This window comes from Amblyraja radiata, chromosome 2 (assembly GCF_010909765.2).
Source record: "Amblyraja radiata isolate CabotCenter1 chromosome 2, sAmbRad1.1.pri, whole genome shotgun sequence".
In the NCBI taxonomy this organism is placed as follows: Eukaryota; Metazoa; Chordata; class Chondrichthyes; order Rajiformes; family Rajidae; genus Amblyraja; species Amblyraja radiata.
Window position 1 is genome coordinate 126801691 of NC_045957.1, and position 24408 is coordinate 126826098.

General features: G+C 44.9%; 1 protein-coding gene across 1 annotated transcript in view; it reads left to right on the forward strand.

The window, feature by feature from the left end:
- malrd1 (MAM and LDL receptor class A domain containing 1) overlaps positions 1 to 24408 on the forward strand; it is a 343320-nt gene that overhangs the window by 13610 nt on the left and 305302 nt on the right. Inside the window, exons 5-7 of the mRNA XM_033040137.1 lie at positions 7900 to 8040; positions 10071 to 10228; positions 22183 to 22390. Of these exons, the coding sequence (XP_032896028.1) occupies positions 7900 to 8040; positions 10071 to 10228; positions 22183 to 22390 (507 nt within the window). The remainder of the gene's footprint in view (positions 1 to 7899; positions 8041 to 10070; positions 10229 to 22182; positions 22391 to 24408) is intronic.

Genomic DNA, 24408 nt, shown 5'->3' on the forward strand with positions numbered 1-24408 from the left:
AGCTGTTCCTGAACCTGGACGTTACAGTTCTCAGGCTCCTGTACCTTCTTCCCGATGGCAGTGGTGAGATGAGTGTGTGGCCAGGGTGGTGTGGGTCTCTGATAATGTTGGCTGCCTTTTTGAGGCAGCCACTCCGATAAATCCCTTCGATGGTGGGGAGGTCAGAGTCGGTTCTGTGAAGGACTACAAGATTAGTTTGACTTGCCATTGTATTCGGCATGAACATTCTGGGCCGAGGGGCCAGTTTCTCTGCTGTACTGTGTTATGTTCAATGTTCCTATTGGTCTATTTTACGAGGATGTTACCAGGAGTCGAGGGTGTGAGCTATAGAGAGAGGTTGAACAGGCTGGGATTCTATTCCTTGGAGCACAGGAGGATGAGGGTTGATCTTATAGAGGTGTACAAAATCATGAGAGGAATAGATTGGGTAGACGCACAGAGTCTCTTGCCCAGAGTAGGGGAATCGAGAAATGCAGACATAGGTTTAAGGTGAAGGGAAAAGATTTAGTAGGAATCTGATGGGAAATTTTTTCACACAGAAACTACCAGAGGAGGTAGTTGAGGCACAGACTATAGATACATTTAAAAACCAATCAGACAGGTACATGGATAGGACAGGTTAAGAGGGATATGGCAACACAGGCAGTGGGACTAGTGTAGATGGGACATGTTGGTCAGTGTGGGCAAGTTGGGCCAAAGGGCCTATTTCCAAGCTGAATGACTATGACTATGATTCTAATGGGCCTGTCCCACTTAGGCGATTTTCCAGCGGACTGCCGGAGACTGTCCTTTAAAAGAGGGGGGGGGGGGGGGTTAGAGGGGGGGGAGGGGAGAAGGGGGAAGAAGGGGAAAGAAGAAGCTAGACAACTTTTAATAAGCCAGAGATACACAGCTGTGAAGTTCGGCGGACATTTAACATTGCTGGTCGGTTATCCTCGGTTCTGGAAACATAGAAACATAGAAAATAGGTGCAGGAGGAGACCATTCGGCCCTTCGAGCCAGCACCACCATTTATTGTGATCATGGCTGATTGTCTCCAATCATTAACCCGTGCCTGCCTTCTCCCCATATCCCTTGATTCCATTAGCCCCTAGAGCTCTATCTAACTCTCTCTTAAATCCATCCAGTGACTTGGCCTCCACTGCCCTCCGTGGCAGGGAATTCCATAAATTCACAACTCTCTGGGTGAAAAAGTTTTTTCCCACCTCAGTCTTCAATGGCCTCCCCTTTATTCTAAGACTGTGGCCCCTGGTTCTGGATTCGCCCAACATTGGGAACATTTTTCCTGCATCTAGCTTGTATCTACAACTACATGGTGACCCCACTACAACTGCACCTACGACTACAGGATTATCGATTATCTCCATGGTGACCGATTTTTGGTTGCAGAAAAATTTTCAACATGTTGAAAAATTTGCGGCGACCATACTGAGGCTGCGACTAGTTCCCAGAATGCGGGAACTCCTCGCGACCACAAATGAGACTCACCAGAGACCACCAGTGAATATGTAGCGACCATATGGCGAGTGCAGAGTCTCCTGCACTCGTCTAAAAAGTCGCCTAAGTGGGACAAGCCCATAAGAGATAAAAAATCATTTCATATCTGAAGACTGTTTATTTGGATGAAATTAAATGTACTGGAAGCAGGTCAGCACTTTACATCACGAAATAATCCCATTGCCAAGAAACTCAGCTGTAGTTAGTAGCATTGTGTGTGTTATTTAGTAACCATTCAGCATTTCTCCCTGCTTTCATACTTTAATTCTATTGAAGTCAATGTCACTGCATTTCAACCGAGAGGAGTAACTGTATCTTGTAACTATAGGAATATGATGCATTTCTAGCCATTTGTCTCTTAGCAGCTGAATTGGGGCATGGCAGACATGTGATACACCACTCATTAGGGTGCAGAGATTTTTTATCAGGTTCCAATTAGTGAAGGAGAAGGAGGTTTGTCATATAGTCATACAGCTTGAAAATGTGCCCTTCTGGCCAACTTGCTAATGCTGACCAAGATGCCCCCATCTACACTAGTCCCATCTGCCTGCATTTGGCCTATTTCCCTCTAAACCTTTCCTGTCCATGTACCTGTCTAATTGTCTTTTAAAGAAAGCAAATGGTATGTAAGAAAGCGAATGGTATGTTAGCATTCATAGCAAAAGGATTTGAGTATAGGAGCAGTGAGGTTCTACTGCAGTTGTACAGGGTCTTAGTGAGACCACACCTGGAGTATTGCGTACAGTTTTGGTCTCCTAATCTGAGAAAATACATTCTTGCCATAGAGGGAGAACAGAGAAGGTTCACCAGACTGATTCCTGGGATGTCAGGACTTTCATATGAAGAAAGACTGGATAGACTCGGCTTGTACTCGCTAGAATTTAGAAGATTGAGGGGGGATCTTATAGAAACTTACAAAATTCTTAAGGGGTTGGACAGACTAGATGCAGGAAGATTGTTCCCGATGTTGGGGAAGTCCAGGACAAGGGGTCACAGTTTAAGGATAAAGGGGAAATCGTTTAGGACCGAGATGAGAAAAACATTTTTCACACAGAGAGTGGTGAATCTCTGGAACTCTCTGCCACAGAAGGTAGTTGAGGCCTGTTCATTGGCTATATTTAAGAGGGAGTTAGATGTGGCCCTTGTGGCTAAAGGGATCAGGGGGTATGGAGAGAAGGCAGGTACAGGATACTGAGTTGGATGATCAGCCATGATCATATTGAATGGCGGTGCTAGCTCGAAGGGCCGAATGGCCTACTCCTGCACCTATTTTCCATGTTTCTATGTAACTCCTCTGGTAACTCGTTCCATAAACCCACCACTCTGTACAGTAAGTACTGTACCTGGAAACATCGGGGAGGCCTCCATGGTGTCTGGAAACATGGCCAGCGGGCAGGACTACGTCAGAGTGAAGTGCAGGGGACTACGACCCCCTCTCCCTACCACCCTACTAGCCAATGTACAATGTACAAAATAAAGTGGTGGACTTAAAGTCATGGCTGCTTTATCAAAGGGAGCTGAGGGAATGCTCTGTGTTCTGTTTCACAGACACATGACTCACCCCCAGCTCTCCAGACTCAGCCGTCCAGCCTGAAGATTTTTCCATCCATCGTATGAACTGAATGCAGGCATCTGGGAAAGGGAGATGTCGGGGTGTCTGCCTCATTGTTAACTCTTTGTGGTACTCAGACGAGACAGTTCTGTCTAACTCCTGCTCTCCGCACCTGGAACATCTGGCGGTGAAGTGCCACCCCCCCTTCTACCTCCCGAGGGAATTCACCTCCATCATCCTGACCGCGGTCTACATCCCACCCCTGGCTGTCCCTCTCGCATTGGATGAGCTGCACGCTGTGGTCATCAAGCATCAGTCTGCGTACACCGAAACCTTTACCACCATAGCCGGGGAGTTCAACAAAGCCAATCTGAAAAAAATCACTCCCAACTTCAACCAACATGTCTCCTGCAGTACCAGAGGATTAAACATCCTTGACCACTCCGACCATTCAGCGATGCATACAGGCAGCAACTGAAGAGCGCACCCCCAGAGGTGAGGACTGTACAGAACTGGGCTGGGGAGGCAGAGGAACAAGTACGGGACTGCTTGGAGTCAGTAGACTGGGCAATGTTCAAGGACTCGGCAACAGACCTGAATGATTACGCCACAGTCGTTACAGACTTCATAAGGAAATGTGTGGAGGACTGTGTTCCTACAAAAACTATCCAATGAATATTTATTACTGAATATTTATTACATGTCATTTGAACCTCAGTGAGGCTCAAATGAAACTTAGTTTCCACAGCCATACAAACAGAGACAATTCCTACGAGACATACAAACAATTCAATTTACACAAACATCCATCACAGTGAATCTCCTGCTCACTGTGATGGAAGGCAAAGTCTTTTCTCACCCCTGCACCATTTTTCTCCCGATGTTGAATCCCCAGGCGGGCGATGGTAAGTCCCACGGCCATTTTAGGCCGCACCGGGCGATGTACGGCCCCGCTCCAGCTCTAAAAGTCACAAAGTTAGAGCCCCCGGCGGGCGCTGGAATGTCCTGCGGCCATTAAAGCTGCGCCGGGCGATGCACGGCCCTGCTCCGGGTCATTCCAACCCCGCGACACGGGCGGGTGAAGTCGCGTTGCGGGAGCTCTGAAAAGCGGTCTCCACCCGGACCCGCGAGCTCCCGATGTTCCAGTCCACCGGACCTGCGGCTGCAGCTGGAGCCTCCGAGCTCCGGGTCGGGCCGCAGCAGCGAGTCACCACCGCTCCCCACGCTCCGATGCCGGCCAGCCCCATGATGGTGAGAGTCCGCAGCTCCGCGGCTGGATCCCCCAGGTCGTTCCGGCTGGAGGCCGCTCCACGGCCTCTCCACGGCCTCTCCACGGTGCCAGGCCCCAACGCCAATGGAGACCCGACAGGAAAAAGGTCGGGTCTCCCGTGCAGGGAAGAGATTTTTTTAAGTTTCCCCCTCCCCCCCCCCCCCCGCTCCCCACATATACACAGTTAAAAACAGTATTAAAAAACACGAACAACTACACTTAACTAGACCCAAAAAAAAAAAAAAGACAGACAGATAGGCTGAAGGGGCCGCTGCAACACTGAGTCGTGCCGCCACACCACCATCCGAGTGTTTCCTAACTAGAAGCCTTGGATGGACCTGGAGATCCGCATTCTTCTGAGGACCAGATCCGGCGGATTCAGGTCTGGTGAAGCAGGGATCCATAAGAAGTCCAGATAGACCTTGACAAGGCCATCAAAAAGGCCAAAAGGGGCTTCCACTCAAAGCTGGAGGATGAGACGGATGTTCGGTAACAGTGGCAGGGCTTGAATGTCATCACCTCCTTCAAGCCGAAATTAGGAGGCAGCTTAAGCGACATCGAAGCATCACTCCCTGACGAGCTCATTGATGTGCCTTTCCCGAGCCCCATATGCCCTGATGGTATTAGAGTCACAGTCACAGAGGCTGACGTCCGAAGATCCTTCAGGAAAGCCTCGGAAACCGTCTGGATCTGATGGTATACCCAATCGAGTTCTCAAAACCTGTGCAGACCAACTGGCTGGAATTTTTGCGGACATTTTCAACCCCTCATTACTGAGGTCTGAGCTTCCCATCTGCTTTAAGAGGGCATCAATAATACTGATGCCCAAGAAGAGTAAGGTGACGTGCCTGAACGACTATCGACAATCGGCACTAATGTCCGTGGTGATGAAGTGCTTTGAGAGGTTGGTTATGGTGCATATCAACTCCTACCTCACCAAGAACCTCATCCCATTACAGTTCACCTACTGTCACAACAGGTCAACGGAGGGTGCAATCTCACTGGCTCTCCACTCCACACTGGGCAACTTGGACAATAAAAACGCTTTGTTGTTTATAGGCTACACCTCAGCACTCATTACCATCATCCCCTCCAAGCTGGTTATCACCCTCTACGCAGGGATTCTCCCCCTCTACATCGGGGTCCTGGGGTGGAGAGAATTTCATGGAGGAGTCCCCTGCAACCTGTTTCTCTTGCGGTTCACAGACTCGCCAGTCACCATCTAAGGGATTTATCGGAGGCGCTGCGTTAAAAAGGCAGCCTGCATCATCAGAGACCCACACCACCCTGGCCACACACTCGTTTTACCCCTGCCATCGGGAAGAAGGTACAGGATTCTGAAAACTGTAACGTCCAGGTTCAGGAACAGCTTCTCCCCTACAGCCATCAGGCTATTAAACACTACAACCTCAAATAAGCTCTGAACTACAATAGACTATTATTATTATTATTATTATTATTATTATTATTATTATTATTATTATTATTATTATTATTATTATTATTATTATTATTATTCAACTATTATTTGTTTTTTATATGTGCGCGTGTGTTTGTATGTGTGTATGTGTATAATATATGTATATATGGATAGTATAGATATGTGTGTGTGTGTACTTGTGAGTGTGTGTATATATACACACTGAACTTTTTTTCTCGTTTATTGTATTGTTTACAGTGTACTATGCTTACATATTCTGTTGCGCTGCAGCAAGTAAGAATTTCATTGTTCTATCTGGGCATATGACAATAAAACACTCTTGACTCTCTGTTTGAAAGAGTAGCCCCTCAGGTTCCCATCAAATCCTTCCCCTATCACTTTAAACCTATGTCTTCTGGTTCTTGGTTCCCCAACTCTGGGTAAAATACTATGTGCATGCACCGTATCTGTTCTCCTTGTGATCTTATACATCTCCATAAGATAACTCCTCACCCTCCTGCACGCCAAGAAGTAAAGTTGTGGCCTGCTCAACCTTTCCCTTTAGCGCATGCCCTCAAGTCCTGGCAACATCCTCGTAAAGCTTCTCTGAACTCTTTCCAGTTTAACAACATCCTTCCCATAACCAGGTGCTCGCAGACCCATCTGAAGTCAAGATTTAATTGCAGGGATCATGAAAGCAATTCATGGCCTTTTCAGATCCTACAGATAGGCTTCATGATTCCACTTAACATTCAAGTCTTTATAGAGGAATTGGGAGAAATTGGATACATTTCAATGCTGATTTTTTTGGCAATATGATTGTTGATTGGCTTCAGAATGCATTATATGCAGACAGTGAATTTAATTTCAAGTAAGCTGAATTAGTGTAAAATCTATTTTCAGTAATGGTGGCATGAAACTACTGGATTGTTATTAAAAAAGCACAATTTTCAGACCAAAGCAATTCTCGTCAGCATGTGACTAGACTTAACAATTCTCCTCAGTTCAATGTAATTTGGGGCGGAGAGTAAACGCTTGCATTACCAATAATTTCAATCTTGTGAGTGGGTAAATTACAAAACAAAGCTGTCAGACATCCTACTAGAGGATGGGACTGGGGAAGATGGGTGAGAGAGTTTAATCACAACCTAATTTCTAACCCCAGTTAAAATAACCTCCTTTAACGCCAGCACAATTTTCTCACACAGTTTGGCTCAGTAATCCCTTTAAGCTGCTTCTCCTGATAATGTCACGGGAGTCCACTAATTAAATTTTTTTTTAAATCAGAACAATGATCGGTGGAAAATATTTAAGTCAGTCGAGGTCGATTTTTCACTGATGAAGTTTTCCGTAATGATATTAATTATTTGCACATCATTCTACTTCAAATGTTGATGTAAAATGCTCCTTTCCTCTCATCGCACAATAGATATGTGAGCCATGTATCAGTCAAAGAAATTGAAATTATTCCCGTTCTGTTTGCATTTCTGGGGAACTGTGCCTTGGCTGAGAGGCAGCCTTCAATTCTAACAGCCATGACTTCCGGTTTAACAGGGGTATGAACGATTTCCCCAGAACTGAAGACTGCTTGTTATCTTCACACTGTCATTCAGAGATCAGTGACATACAAATGTCAGTGAAGAGACCCCTACCATAACATTTGAGCAGTTCTCTCCAATTTGCTGTACAATGTTCTACAATTTTAAAGCCTATTCGACCGCTTTGATTTCTTCAATGGAAATTTATTGCAAGTTATGCATAATCCATTCAAACAAATAAAAGCCCATAGTTTTCATAATGGCTGGCTTTCATAGTTGAAAAAAACCCCAATAATTTGAGAAAGACATCATTGGTACTAAGGAACAGATTTTGGTGTGTGGTAAAATAATTGTTCATTGTATGAACAAACAAGTTAGGAAGTATGATCTCAAAGTGCCGAATACAACACAGTAAGTTCTGTGGTGCTGAAATTAGGTTAAATCAGGGCAGAGTAGAGCAAAAAGCAGAGTTAACTTTTCATCAGATCTCACGAAAGTATCATTTATCTGTTGAGTATTTCAAGTACTTTAAGCAGTAATGAGCAAGAGTGAGGTTCGCCCTGATTTTTGTGCACGTGCATGTGAATTTTATTTGATTCCCCTATCTTCACTTTTGCTTTAGATCCAGCTTGTGATTTTGAATCTGATCTATGTGGATGGCACTCCGAAGAGAAACACAATCTTGTGGCATGGCAGCGTATTCAAACTGGCAATAGTTCTGGCACTGCCCCACTGATGGATCACAGCACAGCCTCTTCATTAGGTAAATCAAGTTAAACTTAAGGACCTGTCACCAAACAAGTATTAAGCAACTGTGTTTGTGAGCCCCAAATAATTCCTTTCAATATTTATTGCTTCACAATATTTAGGTTTAAAATTTTTATTTTCATGTGTACCGAGTCCAGTGCAGGTGATAAGGGCTTCATGCGGACTTTCTGATCACGCACAACCTGTTTCCATGTGTCCCCATGGCACAGGAAGAGTCCATTTGTTTCAACTTTGTATCTGCTCTCAGAGTGAACTTATCAGTTCCATTCCCCAATTTATTTTTTCCTTTTCATTTCATAATCCCCTTATCCAACCTTTCTTACTGTGCAGCTCTCCTTGCACCTACTTACACTAAGGGGTCATTTACAGTGGCCAGTTAACCCACCAGCATGTCTTTGGCATGTGGGAGAAAACTGGGGCATAGGGGAGAAACCTATTTGGTCACAGGGGAGAACATGCAAACTCCACACAGGCAGCATCTGAAATTAACCTTGAATCTGATCTCTACAGCTATGAGGCAGCATTGGTAACCTCAGGCCAAATGTGCTGCTTGGCAGATTGAAGCCAGATCACAAACTGGAAGATCTACAAGACACAAGAGGACAAGAAATAGAAACAGGTGCAGGCCATTCAGCACTTCAGGCCTGTTAGACCATTCAACAGACCATGGCTCTTGGGAATTTAACAGCTTATACCCCTGTTAATATCACTAATACTGTAATTTCACATAGTAATTTCTTCTTGGTCCTTGAATACTCCAGATCTGCCTTTCATTATTTTCACGAGGTTTACTGTGTCTTTTTTTCATGAAGATGAACAAAAAGTGTTTGGTTAATGTCTCTGTCATTTCCTCGTGCTTCTCAGTCTGCAAGTGATTCCATTAACTTTAACTGATCTTTCTCTTTTGTGATAGTCATAGCCAAGAAATGATTCCTAATGCAGGTCTTGAAAGTATATTGTGGGTTAATAAAAAAGTGTCTTGGAGTACTTACTTCTGGTGCAATTTATAACACATGTCCTATTTCAGTTTGTGAGATTAAATTGCCAATTCTACCATGTGCCATTAGCAATGCAAGAAAGAGAAAGTAACAATAACTTACTATGACCAAACCTCTGGTGAAGAGAAGTATAGTAGGAACTTCACACTACATTTATGGAAAGTCTAAGTGTTCAGTAACTTGCTAAAAATGTCTAATTTTTTTATTAAATTGCATACATTCAATAAACGAAGTAACCACAAACCAGTTTACATAAAGTTAATAAAGTTAGTTGAGGAAATGTTGTGAGCATTGGAGATTTGGTAAGTATTTGTAAATCTACGGATGTATCAAGGGCAGTCAGCATGTAATTGATAACAGTAAATTATGGTAATTAAATGTAGCTTTTTTTTTCCCTGAAGAACTATGTAATTGGATAAATAAGAGGAGGTTTAGAAAGACCAATGTACATTTCATGACAATTCAGAGGGGGCTCATTATTAACTTTGTGACAATATGCAGGGAGAAACTATCCAATAAAAAATCCATTGGATTAACACTCTTTTTCATCAGAGTTGGTATTGATATTCTGAAAAGCTTTTAACCAGCATCTTGCACTCTGAAGCACAGCATCATTCCCTCATTTCCTACAAAATGGATTGAAGCTGTTGGTGTATCATTCCTGATTACTAAACCCATGTCCTGATGTTTCTAATTAGCCTTTTGTTATTGCCACCAATAGTCATTTCCAGGCAATTATTGCAACATTGAATTATTGTTGATTAACAGGGAGTTTGACAAATTCAATCATGGCTGAATTATCTCCCCATCCTAACCTCATTCTCCTGCCATCTCCCCATAACCTCTGACACCCGTACTAATCAAGAAAATCCAACTATCCAGAATATAGATAAAGGCTTGGAGACAGAAAGCAGATTACAGGTAGAATTTCAACAATGTATATTTTGCATGTTTAAGCGGGCTTTAAAATCAGCAATATCTCTCTTTCTCGTTTAAATATAAAAAACTGCTTTGTTTTCATGCACAGGCCATTTTGTCTGGGTCGAGGCCAACAACGTCATGTTTTCACGAACTGCTCTCCTTCATAGTTCCATGTACTACAACTCAGGACAGAAATGCCGATTAGAATTCTTCTATCAAATTGATGGCAGAAATGTACTGACAGTATTGTTACAAACTAAGGAGGTGAGGGAAAAAAAAGTCATTTTATCAATTGAACAAAAGTAAATCTGAAGTTTTGGAAACGGGTTGCCTCTGGACAAACATTTCTAAATGTTATCACGCACCAACTCACAATATCCCATAATCTATCTTTCCACAGCTAGTAAAGCTACTACCTTACAGTGCTAGTGATCATCCTTTGATCCTGTCCTCAGCTCAGGTCTGTGTGGAGTTTGCACGTTCTCCCTGTGACCAAGTGGGTTTCTTCTGGGTGCTCCGGTTTCTTACCACATCCCAAATGTGCCCCTAGTGTGCAGGGAGTGGATCAAAAAGTGGAAAGTAGGTGATCATTGTTGACATGGGTTCTATGGGTGAATGGCCTGTTTCCATCCAGTATATCTGAATTAAACTAAACATATTTGGCTTTATATTCCTTTCCAAAAAGGTTACATTTGTTTTTCATACACTGTTTAAAAGACTGGATATACATGTGACATTGGATATAATTTTACTGTAGATAATATCACTCAACACTATCCTGATAGCAGACCTTTAGAATTAGAAAACTGATAAAAAAATCATAATATGTGATAATAATTCTTTAACACTTCTGAACAAATATATGAGCTGCATATTCAGTTTGAGGAACAGGCTAATATTTATATCAAAATAGCACATGGAGGAACTTACATGGAAGTGTAATTGGAGCACTGATGAACGTTCGATCTTTTCCACTTCACTGCAGAATTCTTGATATTTATTATTTTAAGTTTTTGTGTGAAAATATAGTAAAGGAAAACTAACAGAGCAGATCTAGAATGGATAGAATGGATAGAATACCTTTTATTGTCATTCAAACAGACAAGGTTTGAACAGAGCAAGGAAAAAGTAGGAGAATTTCAGGATTGTTTAATAAGTTTGCATGACTTTGATGTTGCTTTCAAATATTTTCTTGCCATTACCTCCAGGGAGAAACGACCGTGTGGAAAGAATGGACACCAACTGAAAACCAATGGACCAAAGGGGAAGTGTGGCTGCCTCCTTGTTTACCTCACTTTCAGGTAGACCTAGTTATTCAAGTTCCATTTTTACTTTGAAATTTGTTCCTGAATACAATACATTTAAATGATCCCGTCTTCTTGTGTCTAAAAGGACCTTGCTTCTTTGTAACTCATACCCTTTCACGAAGCATATTGAATGGAAACTTGAAACAACTGGAATCCAATATCTCAAAGGAATGGAAATGTGAAGGATGGAGAGCGAGCCCACAGTTATATAAAACGTTGGTTGGACCTTACTTAGAGTAATGTGTTCAATTCTAGGCATTATACATGAACCTTGAAGGGGGCAATGTGCAAAATCACCTAGTCTTCAAATGCAAGTTGTATGTATTACCACCAGAAGTATTCTCTTTTAGTAGAACAAGGATTGTAGATTAGGATAATAGAGAGCTGAAAATTAATTTCCTATTACGGAGCATGCCAGAATTGGAGAGTGTATCCATAAACTTAAAACTTGACCATTAAGTGGTTATGCCTGAGAGCACTTCTTCCAAGAAAGGGTAATGGAAGTTAAAAGCTCTCTTAAAAGCTGTTCTGTCGGGTTCAATTGGAAAATATTAAACTGAGGTTGTTAGAGTTATAGAAGCAAGGCAATTAATTCAAGCTAAGTTAGGAGCAGCCATGAACTAACATTGATGTCTAACACAGCCTGCAGCTGTCTGTCTTTTCATCTTTTTTTTATTTTACTTAGTTAAAGTGTTTTTGTTTCTGGAGTTCTAGACTTTTTTATGTGGGGGGTGGGGGGGGGGGGGGGGGGAAGGGGGGGAGGGGAAACTACCTTTCAGGGTCCCTACATGGTCGGAGAGGCAGCTTTCTCCGGGCTGCAGCTTCGACCCGTCCTCGCGGCCCTACAGCGGGCCTGGTAGCGGCATTTCCTGTCGGGCACTGCCCAGAACCACGGCTTCGGACAGCGGCACAGCGCTGGAGCGCTATCGTGGAGCGGGCGATGCCTTGCCTGGGTCGCCGCGCTGGAGCTCCGGTGAGCTGAAGACCGCCGAGTAAAACATCGCGGAGCTGCGGGTTTGAGGAGCGGCCAGCTGTGGGCGGCGACGCCGAAGTGTACACCGGGAGCCTGGGATCTCTAGATGAGATCGCCAGTTGTGGAGCTCCAACCGGCGCGGTCTTGTTGGCTTCGGAAGCCGCGGCCTCCAGTACGGAAGCGGCCGTTCCAGGGTTCCCAAGCCGCTGCGAGGATTCTCCCGACGCCGGAGCAACATCACCCGGCGAGAACGGCCTGGAACATTGGGCCTCCGTAGAGGCAACTGTGGAGGCCTCAATAGGCCCGACTATGGGTGAACTGGGGTTGGGGACTGGACATTATGCCTTCCCTCATGGTGGGAGCCATTGTGGGGGGATGTTCTTTATGTTTAAATCTCTTATTAATGTTATGTCTGTATTCTTTCTTTATGTGCTGCATTGGCAAGAAGCATTTCACTTCACTACACCTAGGTGTATGTGACCAATAAATAACCTTTGAACCTTTGAACCTTTTTGAACCTTTGATGCAGACTTGAGGGTTCGATGCTCATGTTCCTCTGGTCCTTATGTTTATTCTGTAATTATGGAATACACCAAATTCTAAAAAATGCTTGTATGGTACAAGTGCATATTATAAATAATAATAAATATTCAATGAACCCTTTCGGATACAGTGGCATCATGGCAGCATGTTGTGATATCTAAAGCACAGAAAATGGAGGCTCTGAATACCCATGGGTCTTTCCTGGGCACTTATGATCCTGAGCTATCGGGAAGGTGACAGCTCTCCTAGAAAATAGTCAGGATTCACTGATCTAGGTCCTGTGGGAGAAGAGGTGGACAGAGCAGCCCTGCACCATCCCCAAAAAGATGGAAGCTCTGAATTGCAAAATGCTGAATAATCATCTTTGGCATGGCATGAGAACTAAATCCACCAATGAGTTTTTTGGCAGACTCATCAATAGCAATTCAGTTAAGGTTTGGTCTTCTAAGTAGTGCTTCCACGGGTTTCATCTTTCTTTGGAGGGATACTGGATTTTTACCTTTTGCATCTGTACATTCCTGGGTTGCATCAACCATGCTCAATGCTTCATGCCAGCATCATTTGACCAGTGTCCTCCATGCATACAGCATTGTGCACACATAAATGCATGATTCAAAGTCATGTTATGTGGTTGAGGAAGCCCAATTATTTTCAATTATGGGTTTTCTCCCTCTATTTAACTAGATGACATTAAGGAAAATGTAAAATACATAACTGAACATCTAAATCCTAATTTCTGAGTTTGATATTGGTGGGGGTAATTGTAAATGAGTCTCGGATCGATGAGATGGTGCTGAATGATCAATCAAAGTTCAAAGGTTCAAAGGTTATTTATTGGTCACATACACCTAGGTGTAGTGAAATGCTTCTTGCCAATGCATCGACCCCTCCCTCTGCAACTGGATACTGGACTTTCTAACCAACAGACCCCAGTATGTTAGGTTAGACAAGCACACCTCTTCAACCCTCACCCTGAACACCAGCGTTCCACAGGGCTGTGTGCTGAGCCCCCTCCTCTACTCCCTCTTCACCTACGACTGCACACCTGTACATGGTATTAACACCATCATCAAGTATGCAGATGATACAACGGTGATTGGCCTCATCAGCAACAACGATGAGTCGGCCTATATGGAGGAGGTCCAGCACCTAGCAGCATGGTGCGCTGACAACAACCTGGCCCTTAACTCCAAGAAGACCAAGGAGCTCATTGTAGACTTCAGGAAGTCTAGGGGCGGCACGCACACCCCCATCCACATCAACGGGACGAGGTGGAACGTGTTTCCAGCTTCAGGTTCCTGGGGGTCAACATCTCCGATGACCTCTCTTGGACCCACAATACCGCAACTCTGATCAAGAAGGCTCACCAGCGTCTCTTCTTCCTGAGGAGACTGAAGAAGGTCCATCTGTCTCCTCAGATCCTGGTGAACTTCTACCGCTGCACCATCGAGAGCATCCTTACCAACTGTATCACAGTATGGTATGGCAACTGCTCTGTCTTCGACCGGAAAGCACTGCAGAGGGTGGTGAAAATTGCCCAACGCATCACCGGTTCCTCGCTCCCCTCCATTGAGTCTGTCCAAAGCAAGCGTTGTCTGCGGAAGGCGCTCAGCATCGCCAAGGACTGCTCTCACCACAACCATGGACTGTTTACCCTCCTACCATCCGGGAGGCGCTACAGGTCTCTCCGTTGCCGGACCAGCAGGTCCAGGAACAGCTTCTTCCCTGCGGCTGTTACACTACTCAACAATGTACCTCGGTGACTGCCAATCACCCCCCCCCCCCCCCCCTCCCCCGGACACTCCTCCCACAGGAAAAACACTATGTCTGTATACATGTAAAAAGATTTATTTATTGAAATCATATTCTATGTCGTTCTTCCAGGGAGATGCTAACTGCATTTCGTTGTCTCTGTATTGTACACTGACAATGACAATTAAAGTTGAATCTGAATTTGAATTTGAATCTGAGGCTTGGTGAGTGGGCAGATGCATGGCAGATGCAGTTTAATGTGGATAAATGTGAGGTTATCCACTTTGCTAGCAAAAACAGGAAGGCAGATTATTATCTAAACGGTGTAAAGTTGGGTAAAGAGGAAGTAGAACGGGATCTGGGGGCCCTTGTTCATCAGTCAATGAAAGTAAAGGGCCTGTCCCACTTGGGCGACATTTGGGCGACTGCAGCGTGTCAGTGACTGACGCCTGTAAAAAAACGTCAAGTTACACGACCTACATGCTGACGTATGCTGTCATGCGGGTGACACCCGGTTAGGGTTGAGGCTGTAAAATATTCTTCCTTCAATGCATGGATTTTAAACATTAATATATTAAATTTAATACAATAAAAACAATTGTCCAAATGAAAAGATGTCTGAGTCGTACCGTTTTATTTATAGAGGTATTGGTCCGCTCCCAGATTCGATCACCGTCTCCATAACTTTTCACAGGGATGGATTCAATGAGTGTAGACTGAACTCCCCTCTCCCCTCTTCCCCCCCTCCCGCCCCATCCCTCCTTCTCCACTACCCCTACCCTTCTCCCCTCCATTCTCCCCCCTTCTTCCCTTCCCCCCTCTTCCTCTCTTCTCCCCACTCCACTCTTCTCCCCCTTATCCACTACCCCCTCCCCTCACATCCCCTTCTCCCCCTCCCTTCTCCCATCCACCCCCACCCCCCCCCACTTTCCCCAACGCTCCCCCATTTGTTGACCCAGCCTGCGACCAGCGATTCCCCGCACACTATCCCACACACTAGGGACAATTTATACAAACCGGTGCGCCTTTGGAGTGCGGGAGGAAACCCTAACCCTAACCCTAGCCCTAACCCTAACCGTAACCATAACCCTAACTCTAGGTTGATAAGCTTGGTATAGGTATAAATTGTCCCTAGCGTGTGTGGGATAGTGTGCGGGGGGTCGCTGGTCGGTGCGGACTCGGTGGACCGAAGGGCACTGCATCTCTGAACTAAATGTGACACAGGGGCCCCAGGGATTGGAGTCGAACCCCCAATGTTCTGTCTGCTCCTCGTGGGAACTAAACTGTTGGCCATGAGTTGTCCCAGAGGCAGATCTCTCTTCCAATGGTCTCTCCAAACTCCCAGAGGCAGTGGGCTTTTCAACTGGGTACAAGCAATGCTGTCAATGTACCAGTACCACCCACCTGCTCCGGCCACTGGGTCTAAATACCCACCGCCCATTTTGAAGCAAGCAGAGGGGGGGGGGGGGGGGGGGGGGGGAGGGGGGGGGAGGTGGGGGGTGTTGTTCCCAAAGTCTGCATTTATCCCATAGTCAATGTTACTAAAAAGATGATGTGGCCTTTGTGCAGTATATTAGTGGGATCCAGCTGTCACAGGCTGGGTCCACAAATGGGGGGCGTCGGGGGAGGGGTGGGGGGGGGGGGTGTTGGAGAATGGGAGAAGGGGATGTGAGGGGTGGGGTAGAGGATGAGGGGGAGTAGAATGGAGCGGGGAGAAGGGAGGAGAGGGTGACCCCCCCTATTTGTGGACCCAGCCTGTGACAGCTAGATCCCACTAACATCTCATGGCCAACAGTTTAGTTCCCATGAGGAGCAGGCAGAAGCTAGGGTTAGGGCTAGGGCTAGGGCTAGGGCTAGGGTTAGGGTTAGGGTTAGGGTTAGGGTTAGGGCTAGGGTTAGGGCTAGGGATAGGGTTAGGGCTGGGGATAGGGTTAGGGTTAGGGCTGGGGCTAGGGCTAGGGTAGGGTTAGGGTTTGGGTTCCTCCCGCACTCCAAAGGCGCACAGGTTTGTAAAAATTGTCCGTAGCGTGTGTGGGATAGTGTGCGGGGGATCGCTGGTCGCAGGCTGGGTCACAAATGTGAGGGGCGTCGGGGAAAGTGGGAGGGGGTGGAGAATGGGTGAAGGGAGGGAGAGGGGGGAAGGGAAGAAAGGGGGAGAGGGGGAGGGAAGAAAGGTAGGGGGTAGTGAGAAGGAGGGAGGGCCGGGAGGAGGGCAGAGGGGAGAGGGGAGTTCAGTCTCCACTCACTGAATCAATCCCTGTGAAAAGAGACGGTGATCGGATCTGGAAGCGGACTAATACATCTATAAATCAAACTGAACGACTCGGATATCTTTTCATTTGCATCATTGATTTTGTACTCATTGAATTGTGAAATAATTCTCATCTCCACCTGCAGTCCAAGCAGCAATTTTAAGATGCATGAGTTTCTTCTTTAAGTAATTAACACTTTTTGCTCCAGCCAACATGGTTACTATGTTAAAATGGAGGCTAACAGTATTCCTAATATTTGTTTGCACCAGTGAAAATCATTGTGTTAAGGTTCAGAAAAGCAGCTAAAATCGCCAATTTCAAATATTCAGGCTTGACAGACAAAGGGCATCAACACAAAATAGAGTTTATCCAGTTATTAACCCCAGCTGGAAGAAGAAGGATTGTAAAAGCTTACTGTCAAGATATTGTTTCACTTTGACTAAAGTCCTTCTTTAAAATGTAACATCCAGTTGTGGAATCTTGTTATAGAATCTTGTTATAGAAATATGCAAATCAGAGATGGGTTTGTTAAATGTTCTTCCTCTTCCTCTCTTCTCCCCACTCCACTCTTCTCACCCTTATCCACTACCCCCTCCCCTCACATCCCCTTCTCCCCCTCCCTTCTCCCATCCACCCCCACCCCCCCCACTTTCCCCAACGCTCCCCCATTTGTTGACCCAGCCTGCGACCAGCGATTCCCCGCACACTATCCCACACACTAGGGACAATTTATACAAACCGGTGCGCCTTTGGAGTGCGGGAGGAAACCCTAACCCTAACCCTAGCCCTAACCCTAACCGTAACCATAACCCTAACTCTAGGTTGATAAGCTTGGTATAGGTATAAATTGTCCCTAGCGTGTGTGGGATAGTGTGCGGGGGGTCGCTGGTCGGTGCGGACTCGGTGGACCGAAGGGCACTGCATCTCTGAACTAAATGTGACACAGGGGCCCCAGGGATTGGAGTCGAACCCCCAATGTTCTGTCTGCTCCTCGTGGGAACTAAACTGTTGGCCATGAGTTGTCCCAGAGGCAGATCTCTCTTCCAATGGTCTCTCCAAACTCCCAGAGGCAGTGGGCTTTTCAACTGGGTACAAGCAATGCTGTCAATGTACCAGTACCACCCACCTGCTCCGGCCACTGGGTCTAAATACCCACCGCCCATTTTGAAGCAAGGCAGAGGGGGGGGGGGGGGGGGGGGGGGGGGGGGGGGGGGGGGGGTGGGGGGTGTTGTTCCCAAAGTCTGCATTTATCCCATAGTCAATGTTACTAAAACAGATGATGTGGCCTTTGTGCAGTAATATTAGTGGGATCCAGCTGTCACAGGCTGGGTCCACAAATGGGGGGCGTCGGGGGAGGGGGGGGGGGGGGGGTGTTGGAGAATGGGAGAAGGGGATGTGAGGGGTGGGGGGTAGAGGATGAGGGGGAGTAGAATGGAGCGGGGAGAAGGGAGGAGAGGGTGACCCCCCCTATTTGTGGACCCAGCCTGTGACAGCTAGATCCCACTAACATCTCATGGCCAACAGTTTAGTTCCCATGAGGAGCAGGCAGAAGCTAGGGTTAGGGCTAGGGCTAGGGCTGGGGCTAGGGTTAGGGTTAGGGTTAGGGTTAGGGTTAGGGCTAGGGTTAGGGCTGGGGATAGGGTTAGGGCTGGGGATAGGGTTAGGGTTAGGGCTGGGGCTAGGGCTAGGGTTAGGGTTAGGGTTTGGGTTTCCTCCCGCACTCCAAAGGCGCACAGGTTTGTAAAAATTGTCCGTAGCGTGTGTGGGATAGTGTGCGGGGGATCGCTGGTCGCAGGCTGGGTCCACAAATGTGAGGGGCGTCGGGGAAAGTGGGAGGGGGTGGAGAATGGGTGAAGGGAGGGAGAGGGGGGAAGGGAAGAAAGGGGGAGAGGGGAGGGAAGAAAGGTAGGGGGTAGTGGAGAAGGAGGGATGGGCCGGGAGGAGGGCAGAGGGGAGAGGGGAGTTCAGTCTCCACTCACTGAATCAATCCCTGTGAAAAGAGACGGTGATCGGATCTGGAAGCGGACTAATACATCTATAAATCAAACTGAACGACTCGGATATCTTTTCATTTGCATCATTGATTTTGTACTCATTGAATTGTGAAATAATTCTCATCTCCACCTGCAGTCCAAGCAGCAATTTTAAGATGCATGAGTTTCTTCTTTAAGTAATTAACACTTTTTGCTCCAGCCAACATGGTTACTATGTTAAATGGAGGCTAACAGTATTCCTAATATTTGTTTGCACCAGTGAAAATCATTGTGTTAAGGTTCAGAAAAGCAGCTAAAATCGCCAATTTCAAATATTCAGGCTTGACAGACAAAGGGCATCAACACAAAATAGAGTTTATCCAGTTATTAACCCCAGCTGGAAGAAGAAGGATTGTAAAAGCTTACTGTCAAGATATTGTTTCACTTTGACTAAAGTCCTTCTTTAAAATGTAACATCCAGTTGTGGAATCTTGTTATAGAATCTTGTTATAGAAATATGCAAATCAGAGATGGGTTTGTTAAATGATTACCATATTCTGAAGAAAAAGGAATATCACTATTTTTTTTCCTTTCAGTTGCTGACTGTCCTGCTGAATCTTCTAAATCTTGCATAAAACACAAAGTACTGGAGGAATTCAGTGGGTTAGGTAGCATCTGTGGAAGTAGAAACAAGGAACTGCAGATGCTGGTTTAACAAGGAAAGGCACAAAATATTGGAGCAACTAAGCAAGCTAGGCAGCATCGTTAAAGTACATGGATAGGCGACATTTCAAATCGGGGGCCCTTCTTCAGACCCGAGAGAGGAGCATAATTTCTTCAAAGTAGAGATACCTTGAGGAGCATCTGTGGAAGGACTAGAAGGAAGGGATTTTGGATTTGGATTGGGACCCTTCAGCCTAATTAGTGTTGTGGAAACACATTTGGCTGCAGTAGTAGGTACAGGTCACAGCAATCCAGGTTCTAAATTTCCATAGGTACACAAAATTGCTGGGGAAACTCAGCGGGTGCAGCAGCATCTATGGAGCGAAGGAAATAGGCGACGTTTCGGGCCGAAACCCTTCTTCAGACTCCAGACTTCAGACAAATTTCCATCTCTTGATTCAGGCCTCCTGCATTTAGATTGTTTGGCTTCTGTTTATGACATTATAAGTTTATCAAATATTGAGGGATGATTATTTTCAAACTGTTTGCGCTAGAGAATAAGCGTGATCCCTTAAAAACTTAGAAAGTGTGATTTCTTTTTTCTGTTAACCCATTTAAACTTTGGAAAATGCTCCATGGAACAAGACTGTTGGAGGGAATAAAATTAAAAAAATTATATAGTCTGACACTACCCCAACTTGTACAATATTTGTGTAGCAGTTATAGCAATATTAATCAAAAGGATTATAATAACGTGCTTTGGCAGCTGAAGGCACGATTGTGCTTTGCTGTGGTTGTCAGTTCCGAAAGGGACTCCAACTCTTTGCGCTCGTCATTTCAATACACCGGTAATCTGCACCTGCACACTGCAGCACAGAGTTGGGGAACATGCTGGATATCAGGTGCTGGCATGTCTCTACTCTTGCCCCAATGCCGCAATCACTAATAACCAGTGGTGAATCCAGAATGTACAACACACCAAGAGCCACTCAATATTATGGCTGGTCTATGGGACAATTCCTTTTATTTGAATGGACTTACCATTCTTCACTTGAAAATATGTTTAATCATGTTTCATTTATACACTCTGTTTGATTTTGATTCATTAAATGGAGCAAAATATAATTTAAATAAACATATTATCATTATTTTTGTTTTTTTATTCATTTAATCAATTTAATCTCCGAACAAATGTATTTGGATGTTCGAGTAATTTAAAATAGTAAAAATGCCTTTGTCAGCGGTGAAATTAAAGCTCATTGGAGTAGGAGTGGGACATGGCCTTAGGTTCCAACACCTGAGGACTCATCATTGATTGAGGCCTGTTCATGGTTGTGGAAGGACTGCATAATGGAGGCCAACAGTGCACCATGGTTCCACAGCAGGTTAAAATGAATTTAGGATTTGGACAGAAACCACACAGTAGAACATCTGGTTAACAAATCCAGCCTTTGGGGTTGATTAATAATAAAAAATAAATTCAGAACCTCTCCTGGATTGAAATATGGGCTCTATATTTTTTTGAGCTGTGACTGAATTACATTGTCAGTACATCATTGTTTCTGACATGTTATTTGTTCTTGGGATACGGTTGATAATCTTTATTCTTAGAATGTGGGTGATGTTACCAAGGCTACATTCATTTCCGTTTCAAGGTTAACTTGACAAAGTCGTTTTCATCAGCTGCTCCAGTCTTTGTTGCATTGACAGTCCCACGGTTGCATTTGATTCTCAATTTCAACATTTTGATTTGGTGATACTGAAAGTGCACTCAGGATGATATGAATATTGAAAACTTGAATATTGAAACCATTACTGTGAATCCTTCATCCATATAATTAATGGGATGTTGCTGCGCTATGTGGAGTATCATAAGGTCATAAGTGATAGGAGTAGAATTAGGCCATTTGGCCCATCACGTCACTGCACCATTCAATCAGAATCAGAATCAGATTTTATTCGCCAAGTATGTTTTGCAACATACGAGGGATTTCACTGGCCAGGTCAGTCATACAATTAAAAACAACAGACTCAAAAACACATTTTAACATGAACATCCACCACAGTGACTCCTCCACATTCCTCACTGTGATGAAAGGCTAAATAAAGTTCAAGTCCTTCCCTTATGTTCTTCCTTGGTTGGGAGCCTCGAGCCCCCGTTAACGGGATGATCTTGACTCCCGTAGCCGGTGGCGTTCGGGCCTTCCGCGTTGAGGCGTTCAGCTCCCACAATGGGGGGGGGGGGGGGGGGCTGGTCGAACCTTCTGCAGCATTGGAGCTCCCGACTAGCATCTCCCGAGACTGCGAGCCCTTGATGATAAGTCTGCAGGCCCAGGCGAGGGATCTGCTCCGATGTTAAGTCCGCGCCCCGCGGTGGGGCTCACGACAGTCCGAGGCAGCTTCCAGCTCCATCGATGGTAGGCCGCAGAGCCCGAAGAATGTGATCCGAAAAATGATCACATCTCCGGGAAGGTAAGAACCTGAGTTGTGATCCAGTTATCAGGCACTAGTAAATATTCACTACACTTACAGTAGGAGTGCTATGGACTTTCATATTTTAATTCCTCCATTGATTATTAATTATATTCCAAAAAGAAAATAGTGCTTTTCGTAATGGGTTAAGCAATTCTTATGGACCTAATGTTACATGTTATTGGAGGGGTTTTTCAGATCTTTCAATAATTATTTACTTTTCAGTTACAGATTAAAGTAATCATGTCTGAATGAATGTATTACTCTCTTTGTGTTTCTGCAGGTTACATTTGTAGCCTCTGTTCAAAGCGAATCAGGCTTCTTGGCCCTGGACAGCATACGATTTCATGAGTGTGAAAAGGAATATTTGGCTGAACCTTGTTCACCTTCAACATTCACCTGCGGAACTGGGCATTGTATTCCACTCAGTTCAGTCTGTGACTTCCAGAATGACTGCTGCGAAGGAGCAGACGAAGATGCACTAGCCTGCTGTAGGTCTTGCAGAGTTCTTTATTCAGATAAAGATACAAAGTGCTGGAGTAACTCAGAGTAACTCAGAGGTTCAAGCAGCATCTCCAGAGGACATGGATAGATGATATTTTGGGTCCGGATCCTCCTTCGGACTAATTGTAGTAAGGGGCAGAAAGCTGAGAAAAGAGGTGGGGGCAGGACAAGGCTTGGCAAGTGATAGGTGGATACAGGTGTGGGAACGTTGATGGGTGGACAAAGGCCAGAAGTGAAAAAAACCCAAAAGGCTTATATCGACACAAGACAAGAAAATTGTGAAGCCAGAGGAAGGGATCTTGGGGGAAGGGGAAAAGGGGGGGGGGGGGGGGAGAGGGGATAGTAAAAGAAAGGAGCGTGCATTTGATTAGGGGCACAGGGAAGGGGGGGAGAGAGTGGGGAGGGTAGCACCTAGAATTAGAGAATTTAATGTTCATTCAATTGGGTTGTAAGCTGTACGTGGAATACAAGGCACTAACCAGATGGGTCAGGTATTTAATTTTAGCTTTTATTAATGTATTTTTTCAAGAAAATATGTTGAATGTGGACAAATAGAAGGAAAACCTTAGACTGATTACAAACTGATTATATTCTCATCACTGATTCATGGAGTAATTTATAAAAATGTATTACTTTGCAGGATGGCAGTTTAATTGCCCATTCTTATTTGATCCTGAACTGGGGAGGAATGTAGGGGGTCAAATTTGTAGGCTGTTTTGATGGACTGAGTGAGAATAAGTAATTCCCTTCCTTGAAGAACATTAGTGAGCCTGATCCATATTTACAGGAAACTATCCATTGGATTGTTATAGTTATTAAGGCGAGCTTTAATTTTTAATTCCAGATTTTTATTGAATTACTTGAATCTCAATTCCCCAGCTCCCATGGCAGGATTTGAACTGCTATCTTTAGATCAGTGGTTCAGAACTCCGACTACTAATCCAGCAAGTTAACCAGTGCTGCAGGAATTTGCCCCAATGCAGGCTGCAGTAATCAATAGATGTGACTCTTGAAGTCTGAATTATTTCCTAAGAATGAATTACTATTATATCACCATGGCAACAGGGTTGTGGTGTTTGTATAATGATGCTGATAATCCTGACGCTTTGATTAAATATCTGGAGGCACGAGCTCAAGTACCATCAGAACTGCTGTGGATTTTAAATTCAGCTAATTAAATAAATCATAATTAAACAACAAAAGCTGATGTGAGGAATGGTGACGTTGAACCTATTGAAGACTGCTTCACTTATGTTTGGCATTGTAGAATACAGAAACAGAGCTTGTCCATTCAGCCCCTCGTGTCTGCTCTGCTCTTGAGCCAGGTATTGGCTGACCTTTCACCTCAGCACCATTTCATCTCTAACCCTACATCTCTTGATTGCCGTAATATCAATAAGTTATTTGGGGTCATAGAGCATGGACACAGGCCTTTGAGCCCAACTCATCCAATCCCAGATGGCCCATCCAAGACAATTCCATTTGCCCACATTTGGCCCATATCCTTCCAAGACTTCAAAAAAAAAGCTTTTCACTGTATCCCAGCATGTGACAATAAACTAAACTAAACTAAACCTTTCCTATCCATGTACCTGTCCAAATGTCTTTTAAATGCTCCTATTGTATCTGTCTCAACCACGCTCTCTGGCTGCTCATTCCATATACTCACAAAACCATTTTCTCCACAGATTCTGCCTGACCAGCTGAGTTACTCCAGCATTTTGTATCTAGTTCCAGTCATGGCTATACGTGTGCCTTTTACAGGTTTTCTTGCAGCAGTTACAATTCTGAGTGTTAAAACCCTGTACCCATGGTACGAGTTAATTCCAAGAGCTCTCCCGAGTTTGACCTGATTCGAACTCGGAGATTTAGGGTAATGGCCACTCGTCGGTACTCGGGGTTCTCGTGGACATTTTTCAACATGTTGAAAAATCTTCACGAGTCTTCCCGTGCTTACCTGCCATTAGCGAGTCTTCCCGAGTACCCGCCATTAGCGTTACGAGCT